A 14,466-nucleotide genomic window follows, 5' to 3' on the forward strand; every position below is an offset into this window, starting at 1 on the left:
CCATATAGCAGCATTACAATATCAGCAGTTTTATTTTCAACTCCTTCCCTAATTATCCCTAGCATGGAATTTGCCTTTTTCATGCAAGCTGCTACGTCAACAGCTTCATTGAGCTATCCACTATGACCCCAAAGTCTCACTCCTAGTCAGTCATTGCCCCGTCAAACTTCACGAGATTATCTCAGAAAGTAAGTTGGCTTTCACATATAAACTTTCTTTTTTTTGAATTGCATTTGCCATTATATTCATTCACTTGGGGAAAGTACTTTTGGAGCTCTTCACGGTCCTTTTTTTTTTTTTTTTTTTTTTTGCTTCGAGCCTGAAACTATTTAGTATCATCAGCAGACACGGCCACCATACTGCTCACCCCTAACTCCAGATTCTTTATGAGGAATTAAAAAAGCTTTGGTCCAGTACATATCCTTGGCGGCATGGGATTCCCTCCCTTGGGAGAACTCCCCATTTATTCCTGCATTCTGCTTCCTGTTGCTTTGCCAGGACTTCTCCTCTTATTCTATGAATGCTAAGCTTACTCATGAGCTTTTGGTGAGGTACTTTGTTGAAAGTTCTTAGGAAGTCCAAGTACACTGTGGCTACTGGATCTCCTCTTGTTGACATTCTCAAAGAACTTTAATAGCTTAATGAGACAGTACTTACAGGACTCATAATAGGTAGTGTGACAGAGGGGAAGAATGGTCTCCTGATGCTTTGTATTGGAACCCATGATATTCTGTCAGGGTATGTATCCACACCATATATTTAAAGCAATATCATACCACTCATGGCTTCCCCCAAATAATTTTGTGGGTGCTAGTTTAAGAGTGCTGAGAGTTACTCAGAGACTACTGTTCCTCTCCTAGAGCTACAAATTTCAGAGCAGTTTAATGATCCGTCCCTCTTCACATGGAGAATTGTAGTTTTGTGAGGGGAACAGGGGCCTCCTAACTACTCTCAGCACCATGAACAAACCACAACTCCCAGAATCATTGGGGAAAACCGTTGCTGTTTAAAGTAGTATGGTAGCCACTCAAATGTATGGTGTAAATGTGGCCTGAGCGTTTGTAAACCACAGAAGTGTTCGATTTTAAAGTATATTTTGTTTATAACCTTAAGCGTTACTTTAAAGATTAGTCCATGTATTGTTTTTTAATCCGGTTTCTTCTGTTCTTCTCCCCACCCTGATCCAGTTTGTGGGCCAAACATTGACATTCGTAACAATGTGGAGCAGTTCAAGCAGCTGGACGACTGTACGGTGATTGAAGGGTACCTCCGGATTTTGTTGATCAGCCAAGCCGAGGACTTCAGTCACTACCGCTTCCCAAAACTCACGATGATCACGGACTATCTGCTGCTGTTCCGTGTTGCGGGCTTGGAGACCCTCAAAGACCTCTTCCCCAACCTCACAGTTATCCGCGGCAAGAACCTTTTTTACAACTACGCATTGGTCATCTTTGAGATGACTAACCTCAAGGAAATTGGACTGTACAACCTGAGGAACATAACCCGGGGGGCCATCCGGATCGAAAAGAATTCTGACCTGTGTTACCTCTCTACCTTGGACTGGTCTCTGATCTTGGATGCTGTTTCCAACAACTACATCGTGGGGAATAAACCGCCAAAGGAATGCGGGGACTTGTGTCCGGGGACAGCCGAGGAGAAGCCGCTTTGTGAGAAGACATCCATTAACAACGAATACAGCTATCGCTGCTGGACTTCCGGCCACTGCCAGAAAAGTAAGCATGGGTGGTTAACTTCTGCCCCCTTCTAAAAAGCATTTCATTGAGGAATAACACTCCTCTCAACCTCTTATAACACATACACCTGACATGTTATCGTTGACAGGAGCTGTCTGTGAAAAGGCACTGTTTTAAAAACCAGTGTGTATTTGGGCAGAAATGACCTTGAAACTGCAGATAATTCTGTTTGTCCACTTCTTGAACCAAAATCTAGAATAAGACAGAGAAGGATCGGGTGTTACATATTTATTGTAGGGGTGGGGACACCTATGGCTGTTCAGATATTTGTGGACTACAGCTTCCATCAGCCCCAGCTAGCATGGCTAATGGCCATGGATGATGGAAGCCGTAGTCCACTAACAATGGGAGGCCACAGGTCCCCCACCCCTGATATTTTTATACCCATCTTTGCTTTCATGATGGAGTTGGAGTTCATCAGAGTTGTATCCAGTGGTGCAATTTAGCTGATGGTAAGGGAGCATCAGTGGAAGGGGGAGGGAAGCAATTTTCAATGATTTGCCCTCTAAATTTGCTCAAGAAAGTTGTGGGAAACTCGAAAGCATATTTAGGGGCGAGGTATTTCTTGCGGAGGTGCAAGGAGGAGGGGGGATAGTTGAAAATTGCTTTCCTCCAAATTGCACTGATGGACACCTCAGTGTCTTCTGAGCAATGCCATTGGATAAAACCCAGATTCCCCAGGTGTTCTCTTCTTCCAGGCACTGACCAGATTAGCTACAGCAGTTGTCGTTCTCTGGTGTCCTTTGAACCATAGCCTAGTACCACTTTGGGCAGCTGGTGGGTGGGTGGGGAGGGTAGTATGTTAGGAGACTTCACAAGAAGAAAAGCATGCCATACTGGGAGGGTAGTCAGGACGCTATATGGATAAAGGCTAGCTTTGTATGTGCAAATAATATTTTCTTCGTGTTGAGAAAAACACAAATATGCAAATCCCACCACCACACTGCAAGCTAAACAATGACAGCCTCAAGAAAAGCATCGCCACTTCTGTATGCCGAATGTATAACTTTGTGGAAGTTACCCTGGTACTGGCTTCCTGGTGTGTGTGTGTGTGTGTGTGTGTGTAAAATCATAGAACCACATAACCAGATGGCGGTTAGGTGTGTTTGTGTGCGGCATGTAGATATAAAGTTACCTGAAATTCGAGAGGGGGGCAGAATATGCAGGTCCTTTGATTTGCACTGTTGCTCCTCTTAGAGAGTCGCTTTATAGGAGAGACTCCACTTTGCGGAAATGGGTTCTACATGATGCTGACAAATCTTCAAAAGTGCAATGTGGTGCATTTTTTTTAAGAACGAGAATGCTCCTCCTCTCCCATTTCAGGCTTTCAAATTCATCTTTCACTTGTCTATCAAAGCAATTGTGGATGGAGGTAGGTTTTTTTTGGGGGGGGGAGTAAATACGGATTTTGAATGTGGTACCTAGTGGTTTTACGTAACCATTACACCTGGGTGCATAGGTGAAATTGTGCTTGTCGCTACTGTTTGCAGTCTTATCACCTGTGGCAGAGTTTGTCTTCTCCTGATAAAAGCAAAACAAAACACTTTTGTTTTTGTTTTCTGCTTTGGGGTGTGCGTGTGGGAACTAGGATGAACATGCCTGCCGCTCGAATAATGGGTAGTGCATCCATTATTGTATTCATCCAGTGGCGTTGAGCAAACGGAACTACGGCAGTGTGTTTGTTTTGAAATGTTGAAGGGGCCTATGGGTTATTGTTTTAAAGCAGCAGCCTCCATTTTGTAGTGAAGATACAGCTGGCATCAGTGGACAGCACCAAATATGAGGAGAAATTTATGGCATGTTATCAGTAGGAGTGAAATACTTAAGTGGGGGGTGTACTCTGTGGGTCTGTTATGAGGAAGACCCCTCAACCTCATATAAGATGTGGGCAAACACCATCCATTCTCTCTAGAGAGAAATTTGGGTAGATTGGGTTTTGCTTCATTTATTTTAAGTTACATAATGTATTCAAATGTTGAAAACAGAGAAAAGGGTCATATCCCAGTAATAGGGTCTCTACTAGGCAGAAGGGTCTAGATTTAATCACTGGCCTCTCCAGGAAGGACTGGGAGAGATCTTATCTGAAATCCTGGAAAACTATTGCCATTCAGTGTTGATAATACGGTTTACAATATTCCTCTGTTCCATTTCATGAAGTAAACTTTGTGAGTTAAGCCAGTATTATCCCCATATTACTGATCATAGGAACTGAGATTGAGTGGTTGGAAGATTGAATTGGGGAGTCCCCAGCTCAGATTTTGCTAGTCTTAAGCCAATTCTTCTTTGAACATGGTGTACCCCTGCTCGCTTAATCCAAAAACACCCTCTTGGGATGGATGCATGGCTGGGGGAGACCCCTTGTTCGAAGCAACTTGGTACAGTCCCAACTTGCTCATTGCTGTATCTCTCTTGTGAGTGGGAGCAGACGGGACATTAAGAGCGCCATCCTACCTGGTTGAGTCCAACTGAACAGGTCCAGTGATATAAAAATGACTTGATTCCATGCCAGCAGCCCTTTGGAAAGTATTCAGTTGTTGGGTTTCAAATAGTACTGAGAAATCAGCTGTTAAAATCAGGTATCCTGCGGTGCCCTTGGTACTAGCATTTAATAAATGAAATAGTGGCTCAGATGGATGGCTTGGTTTCACCAGAAGTCAAGTGTTCAATATTGTGGGTCCAGTTCTGTAAAACTCCCTCCTGCCTCAGACCAGAGGGGCCTCCCTTCCCTATTGCATGTCCGGCACTTAGTGAAGGTGTGTGTGTGTGTGTGTGTGTGTGTGTGTGTGTATCAGGGATTTAAAATGTTTTGCTTGTTATTATAATAATAATAATGTAAGGCTGCCTTTGTGTAGCTCCCATTGGTGTTATAAATATACAATGCAATTGTGGCTTAGTTTGCCTGGGAGGCTGGAATGCACTTGCACCAGGAGACTTGCATTTCTTTCTCCTCCTTCTTCCACACTCTAGGTTTTAGTGGGAGGTCCTCACCTCTATAGGTGCAGAACAAAGGATGGTTTGGACAAGACTCTAGAAGTGTTTCCCAGGCTTCATAGAAATGACACCTTTGTCAATAGTCTGTTGAGGGCTAGAAGCTTTAAAAACAGCACAAAACAAGGTTGAGATTCTCTTGACAGAAAATTCCAGGCCGACAGGCATGAAATGAACTGATTAAGAAAGAGTTACAACTCATTTTAGGGGAAAATTAAAGGAGCTACTAGTAATAGGCCTGGATTGCAAAGAGGGAAAACATCATCTTTCCCTTCAGCATGCCTGGATGGGGAACTGCCTGTCCTTTCTGTAGGGAAAATAAGGGAAGTATAAATGTTCAATTGTTTAAAAGGGAGCTTCCTGTTTACCCTGCTTGGATGTTGAAGAGCATTAACAGAGGAGGGACTGGAAAGGGGTTGCAGCTTAGCTGTGGAACATCAGCTTTGCTTCAGATGCTGACATCTCCAGGTAGGGCTAGGAACTGGAGAGCTGCTGCCAGTCAGAGTAGATAACCCTGATGTAGATGGTCCTGCGTGGTGTAAGGCCACTCCCTATGATTCCTTGTTGGCTTGGGATCAGGTTATTTGAAAAGTTACAGGGAAAGGCTGTGGCTTAGTGGTAGAGTGCAAGTGCTGCTTGCAGAAGGAACTAGGTTTAATCCCTGGCATCTCCAGCTAGGGCTGGGAGGGACCCCCCCCCATCTGAAAACCTTCCAGGGGTTTAATAGTTTTGTGTCCCTTGGGCCTATGGATTCTGGACTTGCCTCGCCCTTCTTCTGAATGGGGAGCAATACCTAGCAGAATGTTCCCAAATGCTTTGCTCTCCTGCCTGCTTTTCATTTCCACTTGCGTCTGTGAACTTTCGATTCCCCCAGATCAACCACCATCACCCGCTGCTCATTCCTTTTCACGATTGCACCCCAGTTGGTTCTCTTTCGTACTTCCATTCCACTTCTACCTCTTCGTTCAAGCTCTGATCAGAAGCCACCTTCTTCTCTGCATCTTTTGACATTGCCTCTTAGCCTCCAACTGTGGCAAAACCAGAAGACACATACAGTTTAATTGCAAGCTCCACAGGGCAGAGTCCTATCGTGCCTTCCCTTATATTCATTTATAGATGGGGAACCTTGGGTCTCGCAGGTGAAGTTGGCCCTTGGGATTCTCCCCAACCACACCCCATCTCCTTAGGCCATGCTCGTAACCGACTTGGCTCCACACACTCCTTGCAATGTTTTTGTCCACCTGGAATGTGTCCTTGAACTCCGGTAATGATGTTCACTTGACTGGGTGGTGGACCTGGAAGGGTGTGTAGAAGCCAGCTTACTGTACACAAGAAAATGAATCATTCATTGCTCCACCTACTTTCCCCCCTGGCCCCACCCACCAGCGTTCAAAATTAGCTAGGCACCAGGTGCGTTTTGCATCTGGCTATTGAACACTTTTGACCAAGCGAAGATGCCTGGGCACCAAGATGGTGACTGCCATCTCCACCATCTGAGAATCATTGGATCTGGACTGTTTCACACACTAATAACAACTCCTGTAGAAATCTATCAGCTATATTTTATCTGCACAATCAGCATGAATTTCAGGAACGAAATTGCTTTTTCTGTGCAGCCTGAGCAGGAGCAGTCACCGTTAAGAAAAAGAGGTCGGAATAGACCAATACTGTATAAATGTGGACTGTCCCTGGATCAAGTGACTTTTCTTCTTTAAGGTCTCAAAGCTCTTCACCTAGCTCAAGGTGAACTAGCCAGATGTTTAACTGAAAATCAACCATAGTCACTCCATCATTTGAAAAATAAGACTTTAGAGCCCTCTTGCCCCCAAATGGCAACTAGACATTCCATTTTGGCAACTGTAACCTTGGTTTAAGGAGCCATTTGGCGCCTAGATTATATATCTGAGTTTCTAACACTGGTATCAATTTATACAAAATTATGTTTGTGGCTGTCAGTGTGTGTGTGTGTGTGTGTGTGTGTGTGTGTGTGTAGTGTGCACACACTCTGCTTTTGGAGGATGGCACAGTCACAAGTGTCCTTATTTTTGCTCTCGGCTGACTGGCTTGGGAAGTTTTGGTGTGGACTCTCCCCCCCCCTCCCCCCACAAAGTTCCTCCAGGAAGCTTGTGTTCGAATCCCTTTGTCCTTGCTGAGACCTTCCACTGAAGGATATCAAGTGGGTGGGTAAGCGCTGTGTGGGAACACTCAGTTCTCTTGCGAGCAAGCTGGCTTGTTTAATTTCGTCGCTGAGCAGAAGCCTGTTATCGCAAACAAAGGAGCAAAAAAGCTGTCGCTTCCTTTGGACCAACTCTCTCATGGAAACAATGTCAGAAGTGGGCTGTTCTCCCCCCCCCCCCCAGCTATCCAGGACTTTGTGGCATTTTTTAATAGCGATAAATAAACGGGATAGAAAAGTGAATAGAGGGGGAGAGGAAGATTCAAGTTTCCGTAGGTGTCTCTCTTCTCTCCTCTCCCCCCTTTTTAACCTTTTAAGTACTTGTATTCATGTTAGTTCCCACAGGCATTTGCAACGCTAATCCTGCAATATTTACTCTTTGCTTTCTTCACAAGCTGTAGGGAGAATGCCAACTGCGTAGTTTCACTTACATCTCCTTTTGGCAGTAGAACTGGAGAATGATGTTGCCATTCCGGATTTCCGGAAAAGCGAAGTGGTTGGATACTTTCCAGCAGCTGCTGGGATGAGTAGTTGTTCGTTTCTCTCTCTCTCTCCTCTCTCTCTCTCTCTCTCTCTCTCTCTCCCCCCCCCCTTGCATTTTGCTAAGGATATATTTTGGATGAAAGTTTGGCATCAGGAGTAAATTCTGGAGAGCAGGGAGAGACTTTTGATGTTGCAACACTGCATTAAAAACATTAATGGGATCTTCTTAGAAGAAAAAAGTCAAACAATTGTAGTATTTTGAGGTTCTCCCCCCCCCTTCCCCAGTCAGTGCTGTCATTTTAACATTTATTTAAAATGCCGCCCAGAATTTATTTACGTTATCCTAAGTTTTATCTCCCCACTGCTTTCTCTATACTTGCCAACCACCGGATCACAGAAAATATAGCCAGATTCCTTTCTGTAGCAGTCAAAACTAGGTCACTATTATTAAAGGGGAAATGAATCCAGAGTTCAAAGTTGTCTGTGCTTTTTAACTATTTCTTTTTCTTAAATCCAAATAATTTTATTGGTTCTCATGTCAATACGAGAACAACATATAACTACAGTAACTTGTCCAGTGGTACATTCTTTTTAAGTTTCATATGCAGTATACAATGCATTTATTTATGCATTATCAATTCAAGTGTACTCTCCACAGAGATTCTGCTTTTTAACTATTTCTGATAGTTTACAGATTTTGTCATACTGTACTCTCCTAGTAAAAGGCACCTGTATACCCTTTGTGTTGTTTCCCCTGTGATTGTCTTGATTAATCCTACACTGTATTTTACGTTTATGGCCTGTACACTAAATAAAGTGAGCTTGACTTCACTGTACATGATGACTCCTTGGCTTTTCTAAGGATTAATCTGCCCTTTAATTGGATTTATCTGCTGTTTTGGTAGGAACTGAAAGCTGCTGACCCCTGGAGCAAATTGGGCCCCTTAGGGAATACATATTAGACATAATTGGGGGCTTCATCAGACCCTTTGCTGCTGTTCCAGTAAGTCAGTTTTGGGGAACCTTTTGATTTCCAGATATTACTGAAATAAAGCTCCCATCAGCCCCAGCAAACATGGCCAGGAATGATGCAAGTTGTAGTTCAGCAACATCTGGAGGGCCCAAGGTTCCCCACACCTGCCTTATGTCCTCCCCCCCTTTCTTATTTTTCTGGGTTTTTGCGTTTTGCTGTGTTCACTGGGACCTATATCGTACATACATACATCGTATCATATATAAGCCTGTTTACATGATGGTTTTGTGCTTTTTTATTTAAAAAATGCTTTTATTTATTTTCAAGTTATGCAATACTTCTGTGACAAAATTTGCAATAAACTAAACATATGGCTGTATATTATTGCATTTGGTATTCCAGTACATTGAGAAGAACCTCTTTATCCCTAAATTTATTAGGTTGATTAGCTTGTAGTCTCCCTTAGTAGGTTAACTTAACCATATATCAAATCAGTTCATTCAAAGATAGTAGTAGGTGAGGGTTTTTCTTCCCCTTTAGGTTTTTTTTGTGCTTACTATTTTTGCTGCAGTGATCTAGTTAATTACTCCCTTAAGATCACTGTCCATAAAATGTATCTAAGGCTCCAATGGAATATAAATCCCTATAATTTGTATTATTCCTATAATGTGTTTGGACTCTCAACTCCCACAAGCTGGCATGCCCATTGGTAAGGGATGATGGGAGTTGTGGTCCAATAACATCTGGAGGGGGCATGGATTAGTTAGTCCTGTTTTCCATTATTGGGGGAAGAATCCTCTCTGCCCTCCACGTACTCTGAAAACGTAGTTTCTGATCGTGAGTAGGGCTCAACGAGGTCTGGTTTTCAGCATTGTGATATACAGGTACCACCAGCTTAAACATCACAATAAACCTAGGACGCAGTCTCTGCTGGTATGCAGCTGAATTGAGTGAGTGGACCTTGTTTTGAAGTTGGCAGCGCAGTGGTGACTTGCGTCCAGTAGGAAGACTTGTGCTTCACGAGGCGCCTCCAAACTCTTCTTTCCTTCTTCGGCTGTCAGACCATGTTCTTTGTCCTTTAGAAAATATTGAATCTATGCAAAGTATGCAGGCATGACTGGAAAAGGGAGGGGAGCCTTTAGGGCCTGAATCGGTTCCTTCTGTTTTATTTAGAAGCTGCTTCTTGCGTATGTCTTGTGCTGTGTGGAATGCAGGGGAAATCTGTAGTAGAAGCTTAAAAAGGGCAACTTAAATGTGTCTTGGTATACCTCATTCCCGAGTGATCTCTACCCCTTTCTCTTGATCACCCTGAGCCAAGTTTTGGACTGTGTGTTCCTCAGAACGGGAACATGTCTTCTTCTGCTATGTATGCTGAAGGTGCTAAATAATAAACCAGCGGCCACAGCTCAGTGATGGAACACCTGCTTTGCATTCAGAAGGTCCCAGGTTCAATCCCTGGCATCTGCCAGTGCTCTACCACAGAGCTATGGGTGGTTCCAGAGACAGGCCAGTGTTCGGTGGGGTGAAGCTTCAGACCCTTTTAGAAAATTCTCTCCTAAAAATTAGATGTGATGCAATAGTCATTGCGAAAGCCTTGATCAGTTGCTTGAAAATTTAGCTTCCTCTTGAGGAACAGGAAAGTGATGACCATGGGGAAGGGACTGCTTGAAGCCCAAGACTCTTAATTTCAGGGTTGTGGGTTCGGGCCCCACATTGCATCACAGGGGGTTCTACTAGATGACCCTAATGGACTCATTAGCGATCTCTCTTGGTGAGCACCTTTTTTTATTTATTTGACCTAAGCCCCTAAATTAAGGAATATTTCCTCCCTTCCATAAAAAGCTCAACAACTTTGACCTGAGACCCACCCCCCAAAGAGGTAGATCACTGCCAGATTTTAATCATGTGCACAGTCTCTTGGAAGTTGGATGTCCCGGGGCTACACCAAGCACTATTGTGTTAGATTGACCAATGGTCTGATGCTGTTTAAGGCAGCTTTCTACGTCCCAGCAGTGCTTAACCCTGATGTAGGTTTCCTGGAAAATTTTGAGTTGGAAAACATTCCTACTTAAATCTGCCTAATTTGTATTGGAAAATACATAGTCTGCATTGGAAAATTTTCTGATGCCCTGCCTAGAGAGTGATCTAATTTACCATGTTTGTTTTACTTGCACTTACTTTAAAAAAAAAAAACAACTAAAAAACTATGATCATGCGTAATATAGTATTTGCAGTTGGCACCCATTTGTTGTTACTAATCAACTTTACTTAGTGGGCTTTTGAATTGCCTGCTTGTTTGACCCAGCATAGGAGTTGAGAGTGTGAGAGGGACGCGGGTGGCGCTGTGGGTTAAACCACTGAGCCTAGGGCTTGCTGATCAGAAGGTCGGCGGTTCGAATCCCCACAATGGGGTGAGCTCCTGTTGCTCAGTCCCAGCTCCTGTCCACCTAGCAGTTCAGAAGCATGTCAAAAGTACAAGTAGATAAATAGGTACCGCTCCAGCGGGAAGGTAAACAGCGTCTCTGTGCACTGCTCTGGTTCACCAGAAGCGGCTTAGTCATGCTGGCCACATGTCTTAGAAGCTTTTCAGGCCCGTGGGCACATTTGGATTTTTGAGTGAATACGAACAACACCCACTCTGATCACTTTCCCCCTTTCCTTCCCTGAATCTGTCCCTACCCCAAGAGACAGACAGAATTCACACATGCACTTTGCTTTTCCAAGGGATCTGAATAGAAGTTGAATTATCCTGAGCCTTGAAAAGTGCATAAAGCTGAAAAAGGAAGTGGGTAAGTGTCACTTTCCCAATTTCCATCTTCAGTTCTGTGCACTTTTCAGAGGTGAAAAGGGTAACCATCTCATGACCGAGTGAGTAAGTCAATGACTTACAGGAGTGCAAGGAGATGAAGCAGCTGCTGTTTCATTCTGAATTTTGTAACTTTATTTTATACACTTCTTTGTTGTCCTTATGAAAGGCGGTGCATATAAATGTTTCATTTAATAAAATTGCAATAAAATTGCAACTGTGGTTGCTGGCCACTGGTGGCGAATTCCCTGTTAAGGAAAAATCCTGAATCCCACTGCACCCCAAGTAGATCATGGCCAAATCAGTGTCAGAAACTCAGATATATAAGCCAGGCGCCAAATGACTCCTTAAACCAAGGTTACAGTCGCCAAAATGGAATGTCTAGTTGCCATTTTGGGGTAAGAGGGCTCTAAAGTTTTATTTTTCAAATGATGGAGTGACTATGGTTGATTTTCAATTAAACTTCTGGCTAGTTCAGATGACAACCCTGAGCTAGTTGAAGAGCTTTGAGACCTTAAAGAAGAAAAGTCACTTGATCCAGGGACAGTCCACATATAAATTGGCCTATTCCGACCTCTTTTTCTTAATGTCGACTGCTTCTGCTCAGGCTGCACTGAAAAAGCAATTTTTTACCTGAAATTCTTTCTGATTGTGCATGTATAATATAACTGATAGGCTTCTACAGGAGGTGGTATTAGTGTGTGAAAACAGTCCAGATCCAATGATCCTCAGATGGTGGAGATGTCAGGCGCCATCTTGGCGCTCAGGCATCTTCACTTGGTCAAAAGTGTTTGATTGCCTGGTGCAGAATGCACCTGGAAGCTGTCTAATTTCGAACACTGGGCCAAATATAAGCAGTTCCTCCAGCTAATACACCTGTCATAATAGGCAGCTGTTTTCTTTTTTCATTAGCTTCCTCTCTGTCTCCTTTTATTTTTTGTCATTTCAATAAAAAAAGGATTTGTTCAAAACACGATGCTTCCAACATTGCGTTCTTGAAATTTGACTGCATGCAGTATCAGGATGTACTAGCAGAGCAGTAATTTTGTTGTTGTTCAGAAATCTGCTAATCTAACCTATACGGGGAGGATGTGGATTGTTGCTCAACTGGGCCATCTGCTTTCACAGTAAGTCCCTCTGTTAGAGGCGCCTGAACAGTGTGGTGGCTAGCTGGTTGCAAAAGGGGACTTCCCTTCTTTTTTTCCATTTTCTTTTTTTAAAAAGTTTTTCTTCTTCTTTTTGAAGCGAAAGGCTTCTTTTGAACAAGTGTGGGAAAGAAGTTTGGAATTCTGAACCTAAAAGAGCCTCCTGTGTGTTCCCTTCTTCCTGGACACTTTGTTAGCCTTTGTCATTGATTAAATTGTCCTGAATGAATGCTGTAGAGCCTCTCGATAGCGCTTTGGAGCGTTTGAAAATGCTTCACATACATCATCTCCGTAATCCCTGCATCAGCTCCATAAAGTGGGGTTGTAAAGGATTTCTATGTCTTTCTCCTAGGCCTGGCTGTCAAAGGCCTCACAAGCTGAGTGTGGTGGGGTTGATGCCCATGGGTTGTGGGTGAACATGGGTGAGTTAGAGAAAGATCTATCTAGCTGGTCTTAGGCAAGTAGAGAAATGTGGAGACCCGGAACCTCACTTAAAACAAAACAGTGGACTGGCCTGTTTTGATTTGTATGTTTAAATCAGGACTGATGGAATATTATCAATAATAATAACACCGGCAGTGTTTTTTAAAATAATTTTTTTATTAATTTTTCTTTTATGTTTTTTATTTGCAAATAAAAAAAAATTAAGTGCAAAACAAAAAAGTCTCCGGAAGGTGGAAAAACTTGGAGGAAAACATTTCATGAGTTAAGGATGGGTGAAGTGGTATGTTTAAATATTGCTAATGGGCACTTTGCAGTGCTACAGAGCTTCAAGATTCCAGTGGAGTAGTCTTGCAGCAGTTGCTGTTTAGTATTTATATCGGTCAACAGTAAGTGCCAAGAACAGCTCCTCTCCCCCCCCCCAAGAAAAAAGAATTGGAGAAGTTAATACATCAATTCATGAACATGTCCAATACCCTTTTTTAAACCAAACACTACATATTGCTAACACAAATGACATTAGAGAGTTAGCATTGCTTCTGTTTTTGACTGCGTTGCTAAACACTTGTAGGACTTGATGGGGGCTGTTGCTTATTCCCTGCTTGTGGGCTTCCTATAGGCACCTGGTTGGCAGCAAAATGCTGGATTAGATGGGCCTTTTGTCTCATCCAGTGAGGCTTTTCTTACATTCTTACAAAGTTATGGAAGTTGAATTACATCTGAAAGTTGACAGGGTAGGCAAAATGTTTTCCCATTTATTTGTTAATTCTTGGCTGCTGTTTTGATACCGTAGACCGTGACGTCACATTGTGATGATTTGAACCTCTCTCTGGAGTGTCTGGTCTTGCACTGCAGGAATCCAGTTCTTCTTGGGAGTGGTTGCCAATGATCATAATTTAGCCCCTTGGGGATGGCTGAACCTCAGGGCTCAGTCTTGGTGCCTGTCATGTAGGGGCTTAGTCTGTTGGAGAAAGAAGGGGGTTAGTTAGCTTCTGGGTTTCAGACAGGATTCTTTCTAGAGATAATTGGGAGTTGAACTTGGGAACTGCTGGATGCAAAGTGGGTGCTCTAGCCAATGTTTGATATCTGCCAGGCGCCAGGTACATTTTGCACCTGGTTATCAGCCACTTGCAACCAAGTGAAGATGCCCAGACACCAGGATGGTGCCTGACGTCTCCACCATCTGGTGGTGCATGCAGGGGGAGGGGGGGTCCTTGGATCTTGTTTTTTTTCCACACACGAGCAACACGTCTTGTAGAACTCTATCATTGATATCTGCACAATCAGAATGAATTTCAGGAACCAAAATTTCAGGATTTTTGAAGTCGAAAAATACAACTTTTGAGCCTTCTGCCCCCAGGCGTTCTCTTTGGCGACTGTAATCCTAGTTTAAGGAGCCATTTGGCACCTAGCTTATATCTCTGAGTTTCTAACTCTGGCTCTACTGCTAAGCCACTACCAGTTCTGTTTGCTGCTGGGGGCTAGCAAAAGGACACCGCTCCTGCAAGAACCCACTGCAGTCTGTGCTTGGTGCAGAGGAGGGAACTGAGTGTTTCGCTTGTGGAATTTCATGCACTCGCCTTCGTGCAATTCCTTCTCGCCTGTGGCTACTTGGCCAGCACTTAAAGCACCAAACTATCTATTTATTATATATCTCTCTATATATAATAGCAAATTATGTCCCTGGGAATGTATGTAAT

At 43.3% G+C, this 14,466-nt stretch overlaps 1 protein-coding gene across 1 annotated transcript in view; it reads left to right on the top strand.

The window, feature by feature from the left end:
• The window catches only part of IGF1R (insulin like growth factor 1 receptor), a 180,091-nt gene that overhangs the window by 16,820 nt on the left and 148,805 nt on the right, over positions 1 to 14,466 (top strand). The window contains exon 2 of the mRNA XM_033166448.1: positions 1,188 to 1,733. Within this exon, the coding sequence (XP_033022339.1) occupies positions 1,188 to 1,733 (546 nt within the window). The remainder of the gene's footprint in view (positions 1 to 1,187; positions 1,734 to 14,466) is intronic.

Source organism: Lacerta agilis, chromosome 13 (genome assembly GCF_009819535.1).
Source record: "Lacerta agilis isolate rLacAgi1 chromosome 13, rLacAgi1.pri, whole genome shotgun sequence".
Classification (NCBI taxonomy): domain Eukaryota; kingdom Metazoa; phylum Chordata; class Lepidosauria; order Squamata; family Lacertidae; genus Lacerta; species Lacerta agilis.